Consider the following 22149-nt stretch of genomic DNA (forward strand, 5'->3'; position numbering starts at 1 on the left):
CTGGGTGCTTGCGCCGTACGTCGACTTTGTCTGGAAGAACTACGCTCCAAGTCGCGTCCGCTTCTTCGCCTGGCTCTTGGTCCAGGCTCGGATCCAGACAAGAGACGTTCTCCTGCGGAAGCACATTGTGGAGGCGGTTGGGGCTGGCTGCCCCATCTGCTCGGCGCCCTTGGAGTCGGCGGAGCATCTCATCTTCGGCTGCCCTTGGAGTCGGCGGAGCATCTCATCTTCGGCTGCCCTTTTGCTCAGCGCTTCTGGTCTGCGATGGGAGTCGCCTCGGCGGTCTCGTCCGTTCAGCTACTGCCTTGATAGATGAGATTTCAGATTTGAGCCCTATAAACCGAAAAGGAGGGAGTACATAATAATAAGATTAACGCGTCAGGGAAAGTTTCCAATAGTTCAATAGTAAATGCAACTGAAAATTGAACTGTTGTGTATTTTCCTCAGTTGGTGAGGCCAATAGTTCAACATTAATCTGTGTCCAGGCGTGGTAAATTCTTGCGCTATATGCAGAGGAGCAGACGGGCAATTCAGAGGAGCAGAGGAGTAGGTAAGGTTAACCCGTTAAAGGCTAAAGCGTCAGGGTAAAGTGTCCAATTGTAAAATTTAACTCTAGATTCATTAAACTGCTATATGGATTTCTTTGGTTGCTGTGGCTGTTCAAGATTAATTAAGCTTCTTGCTCATTCTCGTGTTCTCTCCAGCTAGCACTTGAATTTCACCTCACTTGAGCCGGAGGCAACGCGCATCTTCTCTGCCGTCGGCGTCTTCCGAGGCTAGCTGCTGCATGCATTGGGTACCCCCACGTCTTCACCATGATTGACTTGCTCTCTCGCCGGATCTGAATGAACAGTACGTGCTAGCTAATTAAGTTGTTTTTCCTGTTCCTCCTTCACTACTTGGAAAAGGGGATTATATTGTTGACTGCTAGCTGATTCTACTAATATCAAAGCCTCAGGGTCAGTGTTCAGTAGATAATACTCTAAGATTAAAGCGTCAGGGTAATTTCCCAATACCTCAATAGTAAATGTAACTGGAAAATCAACTGCTGTACATTTCTTCAGTTGGTGAGGCAGTTCAATAATAATCTGTGTTGGCTCCTTTTTGCTGTCTCCTACTGCTACTACTACTTGAATTTCACTATCTGCAACAAGAGCGAGGGCCAAGAGGTCGTGGCTTGTTCCTCTACCCCTGTTGGCTGTTGCCAAATGGCTCATGGTTCTTGTGTATTGGGATATGTTCTAGGTCGTGGGATATGGCTACGTGATGAGTCCGGAACGTCGTCTTGGCAATGTCGTCGGGATGCATGCGCACCTGATGATACCCCGACCGGAGGTCCAGCTTGGTGAAGAAGCGCGCCCCATGTAGCTCATCCAGGAGTTCATCGACCACCGGATAGGAAATTTATCCTTAAGTGTGAGAGCATTAAGGGCACGGTAGTCGATGCAGAAGCGCCAAGTGCCGTCCGACTTGCGAACGAGGAGGACCGGTGCCGCAAAGGGTGATGTCGATGTCCGGATAATGCCCGCGGCAAGCATGAGTGCGCACTGCCGCTCCAACTCGTCCTTCTGCAACTGAGGGTACCGGTAGGGCCGTACTGCCACAGGAGCCGAGCCCGGTAGGAGATGAATACGATGGTCGTAGACCCGGGCCAGCGGAAGGCCCCGGGGTTCCTCGAAAAGATCACCGTGCTGCTGCAGGAGGTGATCCAGCAGCGGATGCTCGGCCTCCGTGGTAGCCGCGGCGAGCTGGAGTGGGTGTGACGCCGGGGTGCCTCCAACGCCCTCCACCGGATGCGGCGGCCCATGCGCCAGAAGGTCATCGTCAGGGCGTCGAAGTCCCAAAGGATGGGCCCGAGAGTCCGCAAAAAGTCGACGCCGAGGATGAAGTCGAAGCAGCCCAAATCGATGCCGGCACAAGTGATGGTGAAGTGCTCGTCACCGATAGTAATGGGAACGTCTCGAGCGAGCCCATGGCAGCGGAGGCGGTCACCATTAGCAACGGTGACGCGCAGCTGCTCCCCGCCCGCGGGCTGTAGTGCAAGTCGTCGCATAGTAGACTCCGGGAGGAAGTTATGTGTAGAACCCGTGTCCAACAGAGCCACCAGAGTCTCGCCGTGGATCGTGACCGGGATAAGCATAGTCCGCTCATTGCGGATGCCGGCCAATGCGTGAAGGGAGACGACAAGGGCCGTAGCCGGCGCGGGTGCGGGTGCCGGCGTGACCTCGGCGGCTGGATCGCCGAGTCCCTCCTCGGTGACAACGTCCTCTGTCTCGTCGACGGTCTCCAAGTAGAAGAGGCGCGGGCAGACATGGCCCGGGGCATAGGGTGCATCACAGTTAAAGCACGGCCCCAGGCGGCGGCACTCGAGCTGCTCGGCCTGCGAAAGGCGCCGGAAGGGCCGCGTCGCTGCCGGTGTGGTCGCCGGTGAGACAGCTAAAGAAGCGGGCGCGGCCGACGGTGGTCGTGGAGGCACTCAGCCCCCCCGAGGTGCTGCTGGTCGTGTCAAGGCCTGGGCGCGCTGCTCGAACGCCCGAGCGTAGTACATGGCCGTCTGTAGGTCCTGTGGCCCCTTCATCTCGACGTCCACGCGGATGTGGTCGGGAAGGCCCCCGACGAAGAGCTCCGCCCGCTGGAGTGCCGTCACCCCCGGTGCGTGACACGCCAGAGCCTGGAAGCGGTCGGCGAAATCCTGGACCGTGGAGGTGAAGGGTAGGCGGCCCAGCTCGGACAAGCGGCTGCCGCGCCGTGGTGGTCCGAAACGAAGGAGACACAGCTCGCGAAAACGATCCCGGGGAGGCATGCCGCCCTCATCCTGCTCCAGAGCATAGTACCAGGTCTGGGCGGCACCCCGAAGGTGGTAGGACGCGAGCCAAGTCCGCTCGGACGCCGGTGTCCGCTGTCCCCGGAAGAACTGGTCACACTGGTTTAACCAGTTAAGCGGGTCATCCGAACCGTCGTAAGTGGCGAAGTCGATCTTCGCGAACCGAGGCGGCTGCTGGTGTGGCGCGTCATGGCCCACTGCCTCGGCGGTGCGGAGGGCTGATGACGGCGCTCGGTCCATGGTGGGGAGGCCGACGTAGTTCCCTGTGGCGCCCGACGCCTCGGGCTGCAACTGGGAACCCGATGATGGCCGGGCCTCCGTGTAAGCCGGCGGAGGGGACGTTCCGTGGAGCCAGCCTGGAAGCGGAGACGGTGAAGATGGAAAGCGGACCTCCTGGATCGGGAGGCCGCTCGGCGAGGAACGGCCCAAGCTAGGGCTGCGCGGGGGCGGTGGTGGGACCTGCACGGTTGCAGCCGGAAGGGACTGCGCGGCTGGGGACGGCGCGGACGACGCGGCCCAGGTCGGCCACTGCGGGCTCAGGGTGGCGGCTGGCGGCGCGGGTGGCGCCGCAAGTGTCGGCGGCGGCCACTGTGGCCACGGCGGTGTCGAAGCCGCCAGGGAGGGGAGCGCCGGATAGCCGCCGGTGATGGCCGCGGGTACGGAGTACCACGGCAGTGGCTGCTGGCCCGCGGCCACGGCCGGATGGAGCTGCGGGGGCGGCCCGTACGGGCTAGCCAAGTATAGGCGGATGCCCTGGACCGCGACGACCAAGTCGTTGAGCATGCCGGCCATGGCCTCCGGTGTGAACTGCTGCGGCGCTGGGGGAGGCGACAGCAGTGGTTGCTGGATGGGGGTTTGCGGCTGGCCCTGGCCCGGCATGGTGCCGGGTGCGGGGGAGATCGGCGCCGATAGGGAGGCCGTGGCGCTCAGCGACGCAGCGGCGGCGTTGGTGGAATCGGTGGCAGCGGCGGTGGGGGAGGCGTTGGGCAGCGGCGGCTGTGGTGGTGGCGGGTTTGGAGGTGGTGAAGACATGGTCGAAACCCGGGTACCTGATACCAAGGTGTTAGGAGCTAGGGTTTTGCCCTGCCTGGGGCGTAGGCTATAGGGGAAGGAGGGAGGAGGGCGAGGGCTGGAACGCGGCGGCCGGCGGCGAGGCGCCGTCCTTGCGGGTTGGCGGCGGCGGCGCAAGTAGGAGGCGGCTAGGGTTTAGGGTTCCGGCTCCTCTGGGAGCCGGGCAATAGAATAGTCTTATTGCTTGATTCTCAAAATAGTCTTACAACTTGTATATATAACCATAATCTGAAAATAAACCTAAGATAACTTGGGCCTAAGCCTGCCCAGTGGGCCTACGTCGGCCATAGACCTGGCCGGTCATAACATTTTCCTTTTAATACCCTTCTTCACTCTGAATGAGAAACGAAATATTCAGATAGAACCCAACATGCTTCAATACCCTGAGCACTTGAGTAGTGTATGTGCGGTAATATGGGAGCTCAATTAATATGTGTCAATCATCCATATTCATTCATCTCCGCTAGGTCACAGGGTTGAAGTATTTGCATGCCAAGCTAGGTTTCCTAATTTTGCTTTGTACATCCAGATCGAGCTCACTGGCAGCACGCCTTGCCTTGCTTTATTTCTGACAAATGCATAGATTTAGCTCCTGCACGCCATTTATTCAAAATTGCATGTGGATGGATGAACTACCTTGCCCAGATCCGGCGAATGTTGTCTCCAAATCCAAATGGGGACCTCCACCTCCCCGCCCCTGCCATCTTATTCCAGCGAGTACATACAGCCTCCTTCTCTCCTCCCCTCCTCCCATCCTCCACAGCAAAGGGGCGCGCGTGGCATGCCGGCGAACTAGGTACGGTCAGTCGTCATTTCCCCTTCCACCGGTGATTGTTGAATTTTTTAACTTTCTTACCTTGCCTTCCTGCACCCACCATTGACCAGATTCGTCCGACAGATGCTCCTGTACAGATATAATCTAAGCTCCTGGCTGCCCCAAGGTTGAGTAATAAACTGGAACTAGCTACCAGATCTCAAGGAAAAGTACACTTCCATTTGTCGCTAGTACTGTAGTAGCTGCCCGCCTAATTACTAATTAGCCTGGATCTAAATGGCCTGCTGTGTTAGAGTGTGATTTATGTTCATGTACGTTCAACAAGATCCATAGCTACCACCGGTTTAGCCCCACATCGGTATTTCACATGCTATCCCACCGCTTTACTATGCCCGGCAACGGCATGGTCGAGGGTGGTGGAGAGGGGGTAGGGTATAGGGGAAAGCTATGCTCTCAGGATTACCGGCAAAAAGAAATGTCGGTATTGGAATAACTAGACATTGCATAGGTTAACTAGACATTGGACAAGATTTTGCAGTATGTGCCTGTGATTGACATGTTTAACCTTTTGCAGCCATTCTTTGCACCAGTGGTTTAATTCCCTGGCTGCTATGACAAAGACCTGAAATGCTAGAGCATAAGGATGTAGAGAGAGCGGGCCAAATATTCAGCATTTCTCTCCTGTTTCCATCAGTGACAGGCAGGCAGCATCAGTACTGCTTCATGGTGGCATCGTTATCTCACCAAGTTTGGCAAGGTAGAAATTATATCATCTATTCGCAAAAAAAAAGAAAAGAAATTATATCATCTGTATTGGCATCCTTACATGTTATGTCCGAGCCCCACCTCCCACGGCCGGACTTGGTTGGACCCTCAATCATGCATGCTGATCGTTCACTCATTTTGCTCCGTATGTAATCCGTATTGGAATATGTAAAAAGGCTTATATTTAGGAACGGAGGGAGTAAAGTCAGTAACAGGCACCAAAAATTAATGCTAAGTATGTTAAAGACAGAAGTGTATGTGGTAATATAGGAGGTCAATAATTTCTTACATGTTAAGTGATCCATCTGTCAAACCTCCATATTCATTCAAACCTCCATACTCGCTAGTTTTCCTTGATTTGTACAGCCAGATCCAACTCCAGCTCACTGGCAGCACACGTTACTATGCCTTGTTTTACTTCTGACAAGTGCATATATTTACCTCCCGGGCGTTGTTTGTTCAGAATTGCATGTGGATGGAGCAACTACTGATGTACATACAGGCTACCTGACAGCCCACGTTATGTGCTCTAGTTAATTAGCTCCGTCCAACGTTGCTGTCTGCTAACGATCGAGTGTACTAGGGTATGTATGACGATATGTGAGTTTTTTTTTCCGGCACACTGTCTCTAGCTGGTCCCTTGCAGCTACGAGGCCTAAAAGAAAGATGCTCCTTGAGAAAGATACTTCAAATACGAGCACACCGAGTAAACTATTTGGCTATCTAACATATGTACAATTTTGCGCAGATCTAGAGAAAGTTTGCATGTGCTATCTGAAAATAGGTCCGTAAACATGACCTAGGGGTCATGATACAACTAGAAGCTGTCAAGATTCCCAAAGAAATAGGCCATTTCTTTTGGTGCAAACTGCATGCGATGGCTAAAGAGATCAATTCGTTAACTGTAGATTAAGGGGCACATGGATGTCGGCAAAGAAATAGGCCATTTGTTATCACTCCATTCAATGGCTCTCGGTCTCACTCACTCCCTCCCGTCCACTTCCACACAGCTGTGCCGCGGCCTTTTGCCTTAGCCGCCGGAGAGCACCTGCCTGTCGCTACACCCAACTACTCTGTCCGGCTAGTGTAGCTGCTGCGTCATGGAGGCAACGAGCCAGTGTAGGATCTGAGCTGCTGCTCACGGAGGCAACTCGCCGGAGGAGGAGTTCAACTGCTGCTTCCGGCGGCAGCGCGCCGGAGGAGGAGCTGAGCTACTGCTCCCGGAGGCAACGCGCCGGAGCAGGATCTGAGCTTCCGCTCCGGGAGGAGACACGTCTCCTCTGGCGCTACTGTCACATTGTCCATCCATCTCAGAGGTTGGTTAGGCAGTTCAAGTGTGATTTGTCTCTCTTTACACCTAGCTAACTAAGCTTCCTGCTTGAATTTGACATTATACCTTGTTATTGCAGAAAAATCAGTCGGCAACGATGGCGATGGTGTTGGATGCATTTGCGTCCTACCTGGTGGACATGCTCACGCATGCAGCAACAGATGAGGTGAAGATGATTTTGGGCGTCTCCGGCGAGATCGACAAGATGGGACACAAGCTTCTGGACCTCAAGAACTTCATGGCTGATGCTGATAGGAGGAACATCACCGACGATACTGTTCGAGAGTGGGTGGAGCAGCTCAAGTGTGCCATGTATGAAGCTACTAACATCCTTGACCTCTGCCAGCTCAAGGCCATGGAGAGTGAACCATCCTCGGTTAATGCAGGGTGCCTCAATCCCTTGTTCTTCTGCATGCGAAATCCCTTTCATGCTCGTGAGATCGGCACCCGCATCAAGGCGCTCAATCAGAGGCTTGACGACATCAAGGAACGGAGCACTGCTTTCAACTTCATCAATCTTGGGTCCTATGCGCATCACCGCAGCAACACCCATGCCTCTCACCATGGTAATCCATGCCAGGAGACGGTGGGGGACTTTGACCGGTCGGCTATTGTTGGAGACAAGATTGAAGAAGACACAAGAACACTAGTGGCCCAGATCATGCAGACGGGAAATGATGTCAACAATGGCATCAAGGTGGTTGCTATCGTAGGTGTTGGTGGGATCGGCAAGACCACCCTCGCCCAGAAGGTCTTCAATGACGAGACAATCCAAGGTCAATTCAGCAAAAAGATATGGTTGAGCGTCAACCAAAACTTCAGTGATGTTGATCTGCTGAGAAGGGCCATCATCGAAGCCGGAGGAGAAGCTCAACCACCTGAAAGTGCAAAGACCAGCCTTCACGAAACCCTCAAGAACACATTGATTGACCACAAGACCTTTCTGGTAATGGATGATGTGTGGAACCACAGAGCATGGGATGATGTGATGAAAATACCCTTAGTCAATTCTGCTTCTTTAGGCAGCCGAGTCCTCGTCACTACCAGAGATGAAGGTGTTGCCCGAGGGGTGAAAGCTATATGGCCATACCACCATGTCGACACATTAGCGCCTGAAGATGCTTGGTCATTGCTCAAGAAGCAGGTCTGTTCTTAATTAAACTCTAATCTCTTTTGTTATCTTCATCTACTTATTAACAGTACTATGTAGTTAATTACGAGAAATGTTAGGATGCTCTGAAATTAACGGGCTACTAATTGCATGTAATCTAGTGACTTATATGTACTATTACCTCTTGGAGATAAGGGCATCTCCAGCCGTTGGCCCCCCCAGGACGCATAAAAATCGCCCCCTGGGGGCGAGCCGGCGATACACTCGGCGCTGGGGGCGGTTTTGCGCCCAGTCGTCGCCCCCAGCTCGCCTCCAGGCGCCGAAATTGACCCACTTTGCAGCCCAATTTCAGCCAATAAACAGCCCATATGGGCGAGAATAGGCCCATATTCGGTGTGGTTTCGCCGTGTCTCGGCGTTCAATTATCAACACAATTATTCCTTATCACATATTTCATCACAGAAAAATCAAATACTTCAACAAAATACTACAACAACAAATAGTTCAATACCATTACTATAGTTCAACAAATAAAAACTCGTATTTCATCACGTGGTGTCCCCCTTGAGCCTCCATAGGTGCTCAATCAGATCTTTCTGCAATTGATGATGCACCTGTGGGTCTCGGATCTCCTGACGCATAGTGAGATAGGCACCACACTGCAACCACCTTTGGCGTCTTTGTACATCCCCTGCCAACCAAATGTGCAGTTCTTCCATTTCCAATGCATGCAGTCGATGCTTCTAAGCATCCCAGGAAATCCTCTTGCTGCATTCTGGGCTAGGATCCGAGCAGTGTCTTCCGCATTGGGTGTTCTCAAGTATTGTGGCCCAAACACTGCCACCACTGCCCGACAGAACATGTAGAAACACTCTATGCTGGTGGACTCGGCCATGCGCCCATAGTCGTCGAGTGAATCACTGGGAGCTTCATATGCAAGCATCCTCATCGCTGTCGTGCACTTCTGGATGGAGGTGAATCCAAGAGCGCCGGTGCAATCCATCTTGCACTTGAAGTAGTTGTCGAACTCCCGGATGGAATTCACAATCCTGAGGAAGAGCTTTCGGCTCATCCGATAACGGCGCCGAAATGTTCTCTCGCCATGAAGTGGAGCATCGGCAAAGTAGTCGGAGTAGAGCATGCAGTAGCCGTGCAGACGATGCCGGTTCTTTGCTTTCACCCGCCCCGACGCCGAGCCACCTCGACGCGGCTTTTCATTGCTCGCCAGCAGCTGGGCGAGGGCGGCGAGCACCATCAGATGCTCTTCTTCCTGGACGTCGGCCGCGGCTTCCTCCTCCAGCAGCGCGGCGAGCTCTTCCTCCTCATCCGAGTCCATCGCCGAGACAGTCAAAACGCCGAACACCTTGCGCTCGGTGGGCGGGTACCCGCCGTTAAACCTCGCCTCCGCGGCCGGAAACGGCGGCCGGAAACGCCCAGCTGCTGCGGGAGGGGCTGCCGCAGCGAAGCGCTGCTATTTTCCGGCGGGGAATGGCTATCTAGCGGAGTAGGCCGGCGGCCGGCGCCGAGATATGGCTAGTGGTGGCCGAGGGCGCGGGGGGTGCGAAGCGAGTCGGGGGAAGAAAACCTTGACTTTTCCCTCGTCGTGTGGGCCAGGCGTGCTTTTCACTAGCGCCGGAGCCCCCAACGGCTCCCCAGCGCGCCGGGTTCGGCCTGTGACCGCCGGGCGGAAAAAAGGTCTGAACCGGCGATTTTCGGCATCCTGGGGGCGCGACTGGGCCGTTTTTTCGGCGCCGGCGCCGAAAAAGTGGCCTGGGGGGGGGGGCCTGTTGGGGGCGCGGCTGGAGATGACCTAAGAGGTTGTCAGTAATTTTGTAAGGTTAAGATTACTTTGCAAGTGCCGACAAAGCATGGTGCCAAACAAAGAAATATGCCACAACACTAATTGAGACACCGTCAAAGATTACTAGATTTTGTTTAATCAAGCTTGAGAATTAATTATCATTTTTACCCTTGAAGAGACATGGGTCGTATATTCTCGTTTTCCAACATATGGTATCTAAGTCCTCAGCTACTCAACAGTGTCATAGGACATAACATAAATGAAAAGTTATTTAAGACAGAAAAACAATAATATCGGTGAACCCCTGCCAGTACAACAAAATAATATAGCAAGGAAATAACTAGACTAGAAGTTGGCAGTAATTTTGCTGGAAAATTTGTACACAAATTTAGTAAATTCATGTTTTATTATGCATTTTAGATGCTTGAGAGGTAAGATAATTTCCCGTTACCATAAACTATGAAAATGAATAAAACATACGATTTCTGCTAAATTTGATGAGAGAGTGGTGCTAAAGCATATTCTTCTAGTAGTATGTTCCATCTTATAAAAAGAAAAGGAAAGAAAAATTGTTTTCTAGGCATAAAGTATGTAAGTTGCAGAAATCTTTGGTATGTAGGAGACAGATAAGTAAATAGATTAATAACCTTTCTTTTTGCCATGTACTTCCTGTACTTTGAGTATTTATTAAATAGTCAATCATACCTTAATAAATGGACAAATACATCACTAAAATAGTGATCTAAAACATCCTATATTAGTTTAAAGAGGAACTAAAACTGAGTGCCATAGAGGATCTTGGTATGTAGTTAATTAACAATATCGGTCCCTTGTACTGTATGTGTGCAGGCATGCTCAAGTGAGATAGATGAAGACCACATCAATACGCTAAAGGATATTGGACTAGAAATTATACAGAAATGTGGTTGTTTACCAATTGTTGTTAAAGTGATGGGAGGACTCTTGCGTGAAAGAGGGGGGCTACGTCGTGATTGGCAGCAGGTTTTGGATGATTCGAAATGGTCAACAACTAAAATGCCCGATGATCTCAACCACACAGTTTGCTTAAGCTATGAATATATGCCTTCTTACCTGAAGCAGTGCTTTTTATACTATTCTTTTCTTCCTACAAGTAGAAAATTTCATATTGATGAAGTCGTGGGAATGTGGATAAGCGAAGGATTAATTCATGGAAACTCTAGTGATTTAGAAGAATTGGAAAGAAATTACTACAAGGAGTTAGTATCTAGGAACCTTATAGAGCCATATAAATCGTATGCTGATATATGGTTTTGCAGCATGCATGATGTTGTTCGCTCATTTGCTCAATATATGACTAAAGATGAAGCACTCGTAGCTCAAGACGGAGACAATGATATTCTTGCTAAACTTGATTCACGAAAGTTTCTTCGGTTGTCCATAGAAACTAACCAATCACAATCTGGTGAACTTGATTGGAAATCTCTACAGGCGCAGCAATCAGTGAGAACATTGATCTCAACTGTCCAGATTAAGATGAAGCCTGGTGATTCATTGGTTACTTTTTCTAGGTTAATCTTCAAAAATGAGACTCCAGTCTTCAGTACACCTTATGTGACTCTGTAGATATGGAAGTGTGATGATTGACCCACTTATGCAGTCAACTAAGTAGATCCGGCCAGCTAGCACAGCTGTTTGCCGGTGTCACTACGTTCTATTGAATTCATGCTCCAATCAATTCACTCATCAGTCCAAACTGACGAAGTGAGACGGACAATATATTTCAACATGTTCAAGTGTAGAGATAATGATGAGATGTGAAAGCAGGGTCACGGCAATAAGCTGCACCCACTCATACGACAGACATGCGATTTGTTTATCTCTGGAGAGTGTTCCATGGAGAACCACATTGTGATACGATATAGAGTTAAAATCTTGTTAAGCATATTTGCTCTCCGACACCAAATCGTTCACTTTTGACAACAAATGTGCGGCACTGTCATGCTTCCCTTTTCACTTTATTGGTGCACACCATTATTGAATTGAATGCCCTCCAGAGAGGAATGAGTAGAAGGACATCGGGTCCATCTCAATTGTAGGTGAAGTAATTCAAGTTTAATTTTACTAAAAGAGGGCTACCATCTTGCATGTGAATTTTTTGGCCATATGATGTAATGAATTTGTTTGGAAATTGGTTAGCCGGTGTTCATCTCAGATTTAAGGCACATATCCGGGTGGAAGTATCTACCTCACTGTGGGAAATTTGAAACTGTCATAACGATCATGTTTTTAACAGGACAACTATACCTAACTTTTTACGAACCAACCTATAAGATGCAGTGGTATCCCCAGCCCACCAGAGTTCAAGTCCTATACTTGACATTGGTGCTCACATTTTTTGGATTTATTTCAAGATTTCCAACAATGTGCGTTCAGTGGGTTGACATGTTCCTGTCGACTATGAAGGCGTCCATTACGACTTCGTCAATCTCAAGATAATGTGCCGGCTCAGTTTCTTGCATGTGCTCATAGGGATAGGGTGTGTGTGCGTGCGTTCATAGGGGTGAGTGTATGCTCGTGTATGTGAGCTACTTCAGCTGTACTGTGTTCTAAAAAACTATTCCTGACTTTTTCAAGGTTATTTTCAGAACTACATGATGGATTAATATGTGTTGCTCTCTGCAACGTACCAGAGGATCAAGCACCTATAGACTTTGAATGCAATCGTTGTGAGGCGATAGCACAGGATACATGCAGTCAGTTTGCATTGTGATGCATTAACTAGTTATGTGTTATCGGCCGGTTGTGGCCGTATGCATCGTTCTGATGCAGAGGCCGGGGTTACACCCCTTTTCCAAAAACAAATGTGCTATTGGCCGGTTATATTTGGGTCAACTTCTTAAATCGCCATCTTCGTCCTTACCATAAACCTTATTGTTTCATGTTCTTACAGCTGAATCCATCGATTGGATCAAACAATGTGCCTGTAGCTGCATCTAGAGTTGGGCAACCAAGCCCAATGACTACTCCTGATGTTCCTACTCCAAACTCCAAAACCGTGTGAGCCCCAAGTTATGTTGATGAATTTCATGCTTGTGAACTTCCTATGCACGTAGTTGTGAACTTGTTATCCATATACACTTGTGCTTGTGTGCTTCAGAAAATCTTGGCAAACTAGAGAACACAACAAATTGTGTTTACTAAGAGCCTATCGCAGCAACTTGGCAAACAGCGGGCGCACACCGAAGCGGTGTGGGCACATGTCGACCCCTTGGGCCGTGGCCTTTGTTGTGAGCGAGGCACATAATCTCGGCAAACATAGGTTCTCGGTAAAGTTTGAAGGCCGCTTGGTGGCCGCTTGTGGGTTGGTCTTCGCCGAGTGCCTCTGGTAAGGTCTCGACGAATTTGAACTATCGGCGAACCTGGCAGGAGCCGTGTTGCCTTTGTGTGCTTGTAGATGTACCGAGTTCTTCATGCCAGCTCTTGGCAAAGCTATGTGCCACGTGACAAATATCGTATCCGTCCGGCCCGTCAAGTGCTTTTTTTCTATGCCGAGTACCCTGGTTAGGTCTTGGCGAAGTGGTTGCCGAGTCCTCAACGGCTGGTACTCGACAAAATGGTGTTTGCGTGAAGACTTCAGGCCGAGTACCCTTAGCCAAGAAATGAATTCGGAGAACTCTCTACCAAGTTGGGACTACCTTTTGCCGAGTTTTACATGCACTTGGGAAACCTGCAAATTGCAGTAGTGCAACAAGGTAAGAGCGGAAAAATACCGCCATTGCCAGGTATAACGAATTAGGGTCAGGCCTAGAGTATTCATCCTAGATCTCTAAACCAGGTACTTCAAAAGGACCCTGGAGTTCTAAACTAGGGTTAGCTTACCCGAATAACTCGCGACGATAGTGACACAAACTAAGAATAACTATTACTCCCTCCGTGCCAAAATAAATGTAGCTGATTTAGTATAAACTTATACTAAATCAGTTATACTTATTTTAGGACAGAGGAAGTACAAGTTAGTATAACCCAACTAGCGAGATGTCTTTTGTAACTTCGTTAATCGTGAAAGTCAGAGACTCCTGTTTTTAGTACTTCCTCCGTCTGGAATTACTTGTCGTTCAAATGGACATATTTAGCACTATTTCTCGGAAGGGAGGTAGCAGATGTGTGCGTGTAAATGCGGTGGTTTGACAACTAGCCCACTTATGTAATCAACTAATTAGCTTGGGCCAGCACAGCTGTTTGCCGCTGTCACTACGAAGTCGTCAAAAGTGTAGATAATGACGAGATGTGATAAGCTGCACCCACTCACACTACAAATGTGTGATTTGTTTACCTATAGAGAATATTGTGATAAGGGAGTTAAAAACTTGTTAAGCAGATTTGCTCTCCGACACCAGATCGTTCACTTTTGACAATGCGCACCGCTGTCCTGCTTTTTTTATTTTAAATTTCTTTCTTGGTGCAGCATGATTGAGTTGAATGTCCTCCTGGCATGAATACACAAGAGCGTATCCCGTCCATCTCAAAGGTTGGTGAGGTAATTCGATGGAGTTTAATATTCGTCTCTCTCTAATTACACTTAGTGGTAACTAAGTCCCACCTACTTAAGTTTCACCTTTTCTTTACTATCACAGCAAGTCAATACAACGGCGATGGTAGTTCTGGACGTGTTTGGATCCTAGCTACTTGGGTGACTTGATTTGTGACCATTTGAATTTCAAATACATTAAATTGTTACGTTTCTAGAATGTTAAAAGCTTAATATGCATAATATACAAGTCTTAAAATGTCAGAGGAGTAGCCCAGCGCCGGCGACCGGGCGGGGCCGCTGTCATTTGGCGTGCACACGAGGAAAAAGCATATATTGGCATCAAGGAAAGGTTAGGTCCAATCCAATTCGATACACTCTTCAGCTCAGCTGCTTTGCTTTGTCAAATAATCTACTCCTCCATGGAAAAGGAAAAGAAGCTGCTTTGCTTTGCTTTGCTTGCTTCTCTCCGCCTGATGCTTTACCCACCTCCGGCTGCCAACGAGTACCCTGTGGCTGTGGCATTGCTTCCCAAATCCCAATCCCTCCAGGCTCCAGCTCTTCCCCAGCACCGCCATCGCCCCGGTCGCCGCTGCCGTCCGCTGATATTTGTCACCACCGACTGCTGTGCCGTGCAGTGCATCCCATCAATCTCAGAGGTTGGTGACGCAGCATTGTTCTTGAGGTACTTAGTTAGTGTTCAAGTTTTATTTCCTTGTCTCTATCTGCTACTTAAAACTCACTTCAATTGCCTCTAATTGTTATCTTCGCGATGGTGTTGGATGCGTTTGCATCCTACATCGGGGACTACCTGAAGCAGGTGGTACAGGATGAGGTGGGAACAAGAACAATGCTGGGCGTCTCCGGCGAGATCGATAAGTTGGGCGACAAGCTCCAGGACCTTAAGAACTTCCTCACCGACGTCGATAGGAGGAACATCACTGACGAGACAGTCCAAGTCTGGGTGGGGCAGCTCAAGCGCGCCATGTACGAAGCTGCTGACATCCTTGACCTCTGCCAGCTCAAGGCCATGGAGCGTGGGTCTTCCTCCACAGATGCAGGGTGTTGCAATCCCTTGCTCTTTTGCATGCGGAATCCCTTCCATGCTCGTGAGATCGGCACCCGCATCAAGGCACTCAACCAGAGGCTCGACTCCATCAAGGAGCGGAGCGCTGCTTTCAACTTCATCAATCTTAGGTCCTATGAGGATTGTCATAGCAGCAATGTCCACATCTCTCCTCATGGCAATCCTAGCCAGGAGACGGTAGGGGACTCTGACCGGTCCGCTATTGTTGGATACAAGATTGAAGAAGACACAAGAGCACTGGTGGCCCAAATCATGCAGAGGGGAAAGGATGACAACAATGGCATCAAGGTGGTTGCTATCGTAGGTGTTGGTGGGATCGGCAAGACCACCCTCGCCCAGAAGGTCTTCAATGACGAGGCAATCCATGGTGAATTCAGCAAAAAGATATGGTTGAGCGTCAACCAAAACTTCAGTGATGTTGATCTGCTGAGAAGGGCCATCATCGAAGCCGGAGGAGATGCCCAACCACCTGAAAGTGCAAAGACCAGCCTTCACGAAACCCTCAAGAATACATTGATTGACCACAAGACCTTTCTGGTAATGGATGATGTGTGGAACCATAGAGCATGGGATGACGTGCTGAAAATACCCTTAGTCAATGCTGCTGCTCCAGGCAGCCGAGTCCTCGTCACTACCAGAGATGAAGGTGTTGCCCGAGGGGTGAAAGCTATATTGCCGTGCCACCATGTCGACATATTAGCGCCTGAAGATGCTTGGTCATTGCTCAAGAAGCAGGTCTGTACTTAATTAAATACTAATCTTTTAGTGAAGTAAATAATATATCTCCATCTACTTATTAACATTACTACGTAGTTAATTAAGATAAATGTTAGGATGCTCCCAAATTAATGAGAAATTAATTACGTGTATTTTAGTGACTTCTATGTACTATTACGTGTCATTGCTCAAGAGATTACTTTGCACGTGCCAACAAAGCATGGTGCTAAACAAGGAAATATGCCACAACACTAATTGAGACACGTTCAAAGGCACATAGATTTTGTTTAATCAAGTTTGAGAAATAAGCAGAAATTTGGATAATTACATGTATCATTTCTGCCAGTGAAGAGACATGGGTCGTATATTCATGTAGTGAGTAACCTTTTGTAAATGTTCATGGGATGAAGATCTATGTGCTCAGCTACTCAACAGTGTCATAGGACATAATATAAATGAAAAGTAATTTTAAGACAGAAAAACAATAATTTCGATGAACCCCTACGAGCACAACAAAAGAATATAGCATGAAAATAACTAGACTAGAAGTTGGGACTAATTTTGCTAGAAAATTAGCACACAAATTTAGTAATTGATTTTTGGCGTTGTATTATGCATTTTAGACACTTGAGAGATAAAATAATTTCTCGTTACCATAACTTATGAAAATGAATAGAATATACGATTTCTGCTAAATTTGGAGTTACTTCCTATAAACAGTGATGAGAGAGTAGTGCTAAATTCAATTCTTCTAGCGGTATGTTCCATCTTGTAAAAAGAAAAGGAAATAAAAAATGTTTTCTAGGCATAAAGTATGTAAGTTACATGTGGAAGCAACTGCAGAAATCTTCGGTATGTAGGAGAAAGATAAGTAAATAAATTAATAAGCTTTCTTTTTGGCATGTACTTCCTGTAGATAGTCAATCATCCTCTGTAAACTAATATAGGATGCTTTAGATCATTATTTGAGTGCCTTGTACTCTATGTTCGCAGATATGCTCAAGTGAGATAGATGAAGACCACACCAATACGCTTAAGGATATCGGCTGAAAATTATACAGAAATGTGTCTATTTACCAATTGATGTTAAAGTAATGGGAGGACTCTTGCGTGAAACAGGGGGGCTACGTCGTGACTGGCAGTAGGTTTTGGATGACTCTAAATGGTCAACAACTAAAATGCCCGATGAGCTCAACCACACAATATACTTAAGCTATGAATATATGCCTTCTTACCTGAAGCAGTGTCTTCTGTACTACTCTCTTCTTCCTAAAAACAGAAATTTTACTATGGATGAAGTTGTTGCAATGTGGATTAGTGAAGGATTTATTCATGGAAATTCTAATGATTTAGAACAATTGGGAGAAAATTACTACAAGGAGTTGGTATCTAGGAACCTTATAGAGCCAGATAAATCGTATGCTGATCTATGTGTTTGCAACATGCATGATGTTGTTCGCTCATTTACTCAGTATATGACTAAGGATGAATCACTCGTAGCTCAAGACGAAGACAATGATATTCTTGGTAAACTTAGTTCACAAAAGTTTCTTCGGTTGACCATAGAAACTAACCGATCACAATCTGGTGAACTTGATTGGAAATCTCTACAGGCACAGCAATCAGTGAGAGCATTGATCTCAACTATCCAGATTAAGATGAAGCCTGGTGATTCACTAGTTACTTTTTCTAGTTTGCGAACTCTGCATATAGATTCTGCAGATATGGCTGTGCTTGAATCGTTGCATCAGCTCAAGCACCTGAGATATCTAACACTAGGAAATGCTGGTATTTCTGTACTTCCAGGGAACATTGGCAAGATAAAACTGTTGCAATTCCTTCACCTTTTCGGATGTACAGAATTGGTAAATCTTCCCAATAGCATTGTTAAGCTTGGCCAGCTGAGATTACTTTCACTTTCCAAAGCAAGTATGGTACCTAGAGGGTTTAGTGGTCTGACAAATATGAGGAGACTATATATGTTTCGAGCCCACATGGATGATGACTGGTGCAGTTTAGACGAGTTGGGTCCTCTTTCCCATCTCAGAGTTCTTGGATTAACTGAATTAGAGAATGTATCTGCTGGCTCGTTTGCTGCTAATGCTAGGCTCGGTGAGAAGACGCATCTTATCATGCTAGAACTGTACTGCACCAGTAAATTGGGAGATGATGGGTTGGTCAAAGAGAAAAAAGGTGTCTCTGAGGAAGAGAAGCAACAAATTGAGCAGGTTCTCGATAAGCTCTGCCCTCCACCTGCTGTAGAATATCTTCATATCAACGGGTATTTTGGTCAGCAACTGCCGAGCTGGATGATGTCTGAGGGAGTCCTGGACTACGGGGTGTCCGGACAGCCGGACTATCATCATCCGCCGGACTCCAAGACTACGAAGATACAAGATTGAAGACTCCGTCCCGTGTCCGGATGGGACTTTCCTTGGCGTGGAAGGCAAGCTTGGCAATACGGATATGTAGATCTCCTACCATTGTAACCAACTCTGTGTAACCCTAGCCCTCTCCGGTGTCTATATAAACCGGAGGGTTTTAGTCCGTAGGACAACAACCATTACAACAATCATACCATAGGCTAGCTTCTAGGGTTTAGCCTCCTTGATCTCGTGGTAGATCCACTCTTGTACTACCCATATCATCAATATCAATCAAGCAGGAGTAGGGTTTTACCTCCATCGAGAGGGCCCGAACCTGGGTAAAAACATCGTGTCCCTTGTCTCCTGTTACCATCCGCCTAGACGCACAGTTCGGGACCCCCTACCTGAGATCCGCCGGTTTTGACACCGACAATGTCCACATCAATGGTGCCCCTCGACAACTTGAAGACTATATTTTTTAATGATCTGGCCTGTTGCACACAACTTCCCAATGGGTTGTGCCTGCTCCCCAGTCTGCAGTTTCTTCAGGTCTCTCGTGCTCCATGCATCAAACATGTTGGGGCGGGATTCGTGCAGGTGGCAGCAGCTTCATTTCCAAGGTTAAACAAAATGATCTTGGACGGAATGGTGGAATGGGAGGAGTGGGAGTGGGACGAGAAAGTACAAGCCATGTGCCGTTTGAAGAAGCTTGTGCTCAAAGAATGCAGACTGAGGCATGTTCCTCCAGGCCTTGCCGCCAATGCAAGCTCATTGAAAATATTAGGTCTACAACATGTCAAGCACCTCAGCTACATTGAGAGCTTTCCTTCTGTTGTTGAGCTTATAGTGGACGGATGCCCTGACCTGGAGAGGATCACCAATCTCCCCAATCTGCAGAAGCTTACCATCATGAACTGCCCAAAGTTGAAGGTGCTGGAGCGCATTGCTTCACTTGAACGGCTGGTCCTGGAGGATTACAACATGGAAAAACTCCCAGAATACATGCGAGATATAAAGCCAAGGCATTTGCAGTTATCGTGCAGGCTATGGCTGCTTTCTGCCGTAGCTGCAGGACAATCTGGCACTGAGTGGGACAAGTTCAGCTTAGTGGAGCATGTCAAGGTATATGCTGGTGATGGATACGTTTTGTACACGGGAGGAGACAACTACAAGCTGGATTCCAATATTAGCAGCTCTACTGTATTTGAAGGTACAGAAAATCAAACATACAAGCTTTGTCTTAATTTGTTTGAGCACTCTGATTCTGCAACTTTATAAGTTATTTCGATTTATCTCCTGCTTTTTGTACATATATACTGTACCTTCCTAGTGCATGTGGCTATGTACTTGTTCTTATTTTGTGTTTAACATACCTAGAGTATATCATGTAACCAGTTTTGTGTTTTTCTTTCTATGCAGAAACCTTATCATCTTCTATGGTGGATGCACAAGGATTTGACTCTCTGTACAAAATGAGAAGAAGTACCTTCAGTTACGTATGCGGCTTGGTGAGGATCCCATTTTTGGAAGATATGATGACAAGGGAACCCACCTTTGTCGATGGGAGAGTGTTGTCTTTGCAAGACAGAGTAGCTGTCGCTCTAAGAATGCTAAACTCTGGTGAGTCGCCGGTTACCATCGGATCCTCTCTTGGTGTGGAGGAGTCAACTGTCTCGCTGGTAACTCAGGTGTTTGTTGAGGCTATGTGGGACTGAGCAATGCACCACTGCAGCTGGCCTGGCTCCACTAAAATGGAGAAGATCAAGCACAAGTTTGACAAGATGCACGGCCTGCCAAACTGTTGTGGCGTTGTACATACTGCTCGCATCTCGTTTGGATCAACAAACTGTGACGACGTGCAGAACGACAGTGAGCTAATCCAAGCCGTCGTTGATCCAGATATGAGGTTCCTAGACATTTGGTGGAACTTGTCAGCTAGTATGAACCAATCGAGCCTTTTGCTCGACTCTGAGCTCCTTGAGAAGTGTGAGAATGGTGCTTGGCTTAATGGCAGTATGCTGAGGCTATCAGATGGCCTGGATGTCGGTGAATACATAATTGGTGGTGCTGGATACACACTTCGTCCGTGGCTCCTGACACCTTACCAGATGGAAAACGGTGTCTCACTCTCATCCTCCAAAGTAGAGTTCAATAGGAGACAGTCTGCAGCTACAGCCATTGCAGTAAGGGCGTTGGCAAGGATGAAAGACACATGGAAATGCCTCCAGGGAAAAGGGTGGCATCCAAATAACAAACTTGAGATGTACTGGACGATCGGCACGTGTTGCGCGTTGCATAACATAGTGATAGACATGGATGGGGATCCGGAGGAAGGTGAGGATGAGGATCAGGAGGAGAGTTACACCGCGCAAGTGCGGCAACTAGCAGATGAGGACGCCGTCAGGACGAGGGATGCTCTGTCCCATCACTTGATTGAATCTGGAGGTAAAAGAACATACCTGTTAGTATATTTGTTTGAATTATGTATCCATTCTATGTGTTACGTCCTATCCTATTGATTCCATCTTTCCTCTGCTTTATTAGTCCACACAATGGCTGTAGAGCAAGCTGCAGTAGTTGCATCCAGTTCAGAAGATAAAAGCAAGGAACAAGAAGTACACCGAGGATTGGCAGCAGATGGAGGAAAGGAGAGGAGAGCTAGCTAAGGAGACCAGATCAGCTCGTCCTCTGCACTGGATTTGGTAAACCCCTTTTCCTCTGCTATTAGTTGCGCTTCAAGTGGCATTCCTCTTTTTATTTCCTTCTTCTGCTATGGTGCTTATTAATTGAGTAATCTCAGTGGAAACATCACCCACCTATTAGTATTTATTGCTCTTTCTGCATTGGCTATTGTTTTGGTTGTCCATTTATTTATAGCTTGCATGATTTGGACAGTTAATTTAGCTGCTCTACACCGTGATATACTCCCTCCGTTCGCAATTACTTGTCACAAAAATAGATAAAAATGGTTGTATCTATAACTAAAATACATCTAGATACATTCATTTCTCGGACGAGTAATTCCGAACGGAGGGAGTACTTCACAATGAACATCCTTGCTACGCTTATTAAACCCAGCTCAGCCACATGCTACTGCTTGGTTATCTCATTTACTTCAAATCTTGATTGATGTGCAGGTGGACGACGGAAGATTAGCTGGCCTTGTAGACTGATCTTCATCCTGCAGCCGCCTGATTACATCAAATCAAATTGGCAATGGAGCGAAAGGCTAATGTGTTGCTACAAAACATGAATTACATATCTATGGCAAAAACAGTTGTTTGTGTATCTTAATTATATTGTTGGCTGTAGGCTTTTGTGATTGAGAAAACAGCCAATAACATAGCTGCATGGAGACTCTATCTGTGATTTATTTTTCAGTTGCTTTGCTGTAAGATGAAGCTTTTATGCGTTTAGTAAACAGTACTATTGCTGCATCAAGACAGATGATTTGTGATCTTATATCCTTGAGTTGGCTGCTGTGACCTGAAGGAAGGATTTGCAAAGATGCATCATGGCAGTTTAGGCCTGACAGGTGTTTGGGCACCATTAATTCAGTTGTACTTAGACTGCTGATTGGCGTGCATGTCAGGCAATCAGGAGGATAATTGCCAAGCAGTTACTTACTTGGCCTGCAGATTGTCCGAGCCTGGGGCTGGAGGTGAACTGGGCCACGTGCTCCTACTACATTTGAATTCGTTCAAGCGATAAGGTTGTGCTGTTCAGAGAGTAGTAATATACATTTATAAAGTTGCTCACATAGATTCTGAGAATCTATGGTCCGGTGTTTAA

The 22149-nt window shown here is 47.8% G+C and overlaps 1 protein-coding gene and 1 pseudogene across 1 annotated transcript; both read left to right on the forward strand.

Moving 5' to 3' along the window:
* Window positions 1-6862: 6862 nt before the first annotated feature.
* On the forward strand, window positions 6863-21530 carry LOC123158851 (disease resistance RPP13-like protein 4; annotated as a pseudogene).
* LOC123160140 (disease resistance RPP13-like protein 4) lies at window positions 14624-17454 on the forward strand. The gene is made up of 3 exons (XM_044577956.1): window positions 14624-14872; window positions 15008-16009; window positions 16985-17454. The coding sequence occupies exons 2-3, from the start codon at window positions 15038-15040 to the stop codon at window positions 17039-17041; spliced, it is 1029 nt and encodes a 342-aa protein (XP_044433891.1). The 5' UTR covers window positions 14624-14872; window positions 15008-15037; the 3' UTR covers window positions 17042-17454.
* Window positions 21531-22149: the final 619 nt, after the last annotated feature.

Source organism: Triticum aestivum, chromosome 7B, assembly GCF_018294505.1.
Source record: "Triticum aestivum cultivar Chinese Spring chromosome 7B, IWGSC CS RefSeq v2.1, whole genome shotgun sequence".
In the NCBI taxonomy this organism is placed as follows: domain Eukaryota; kingdom Viridiplantae; phylum Streptophyta; class Magnoliopsida; order Poales; family Poaceae; genus Triticum; species Triticum aestivum.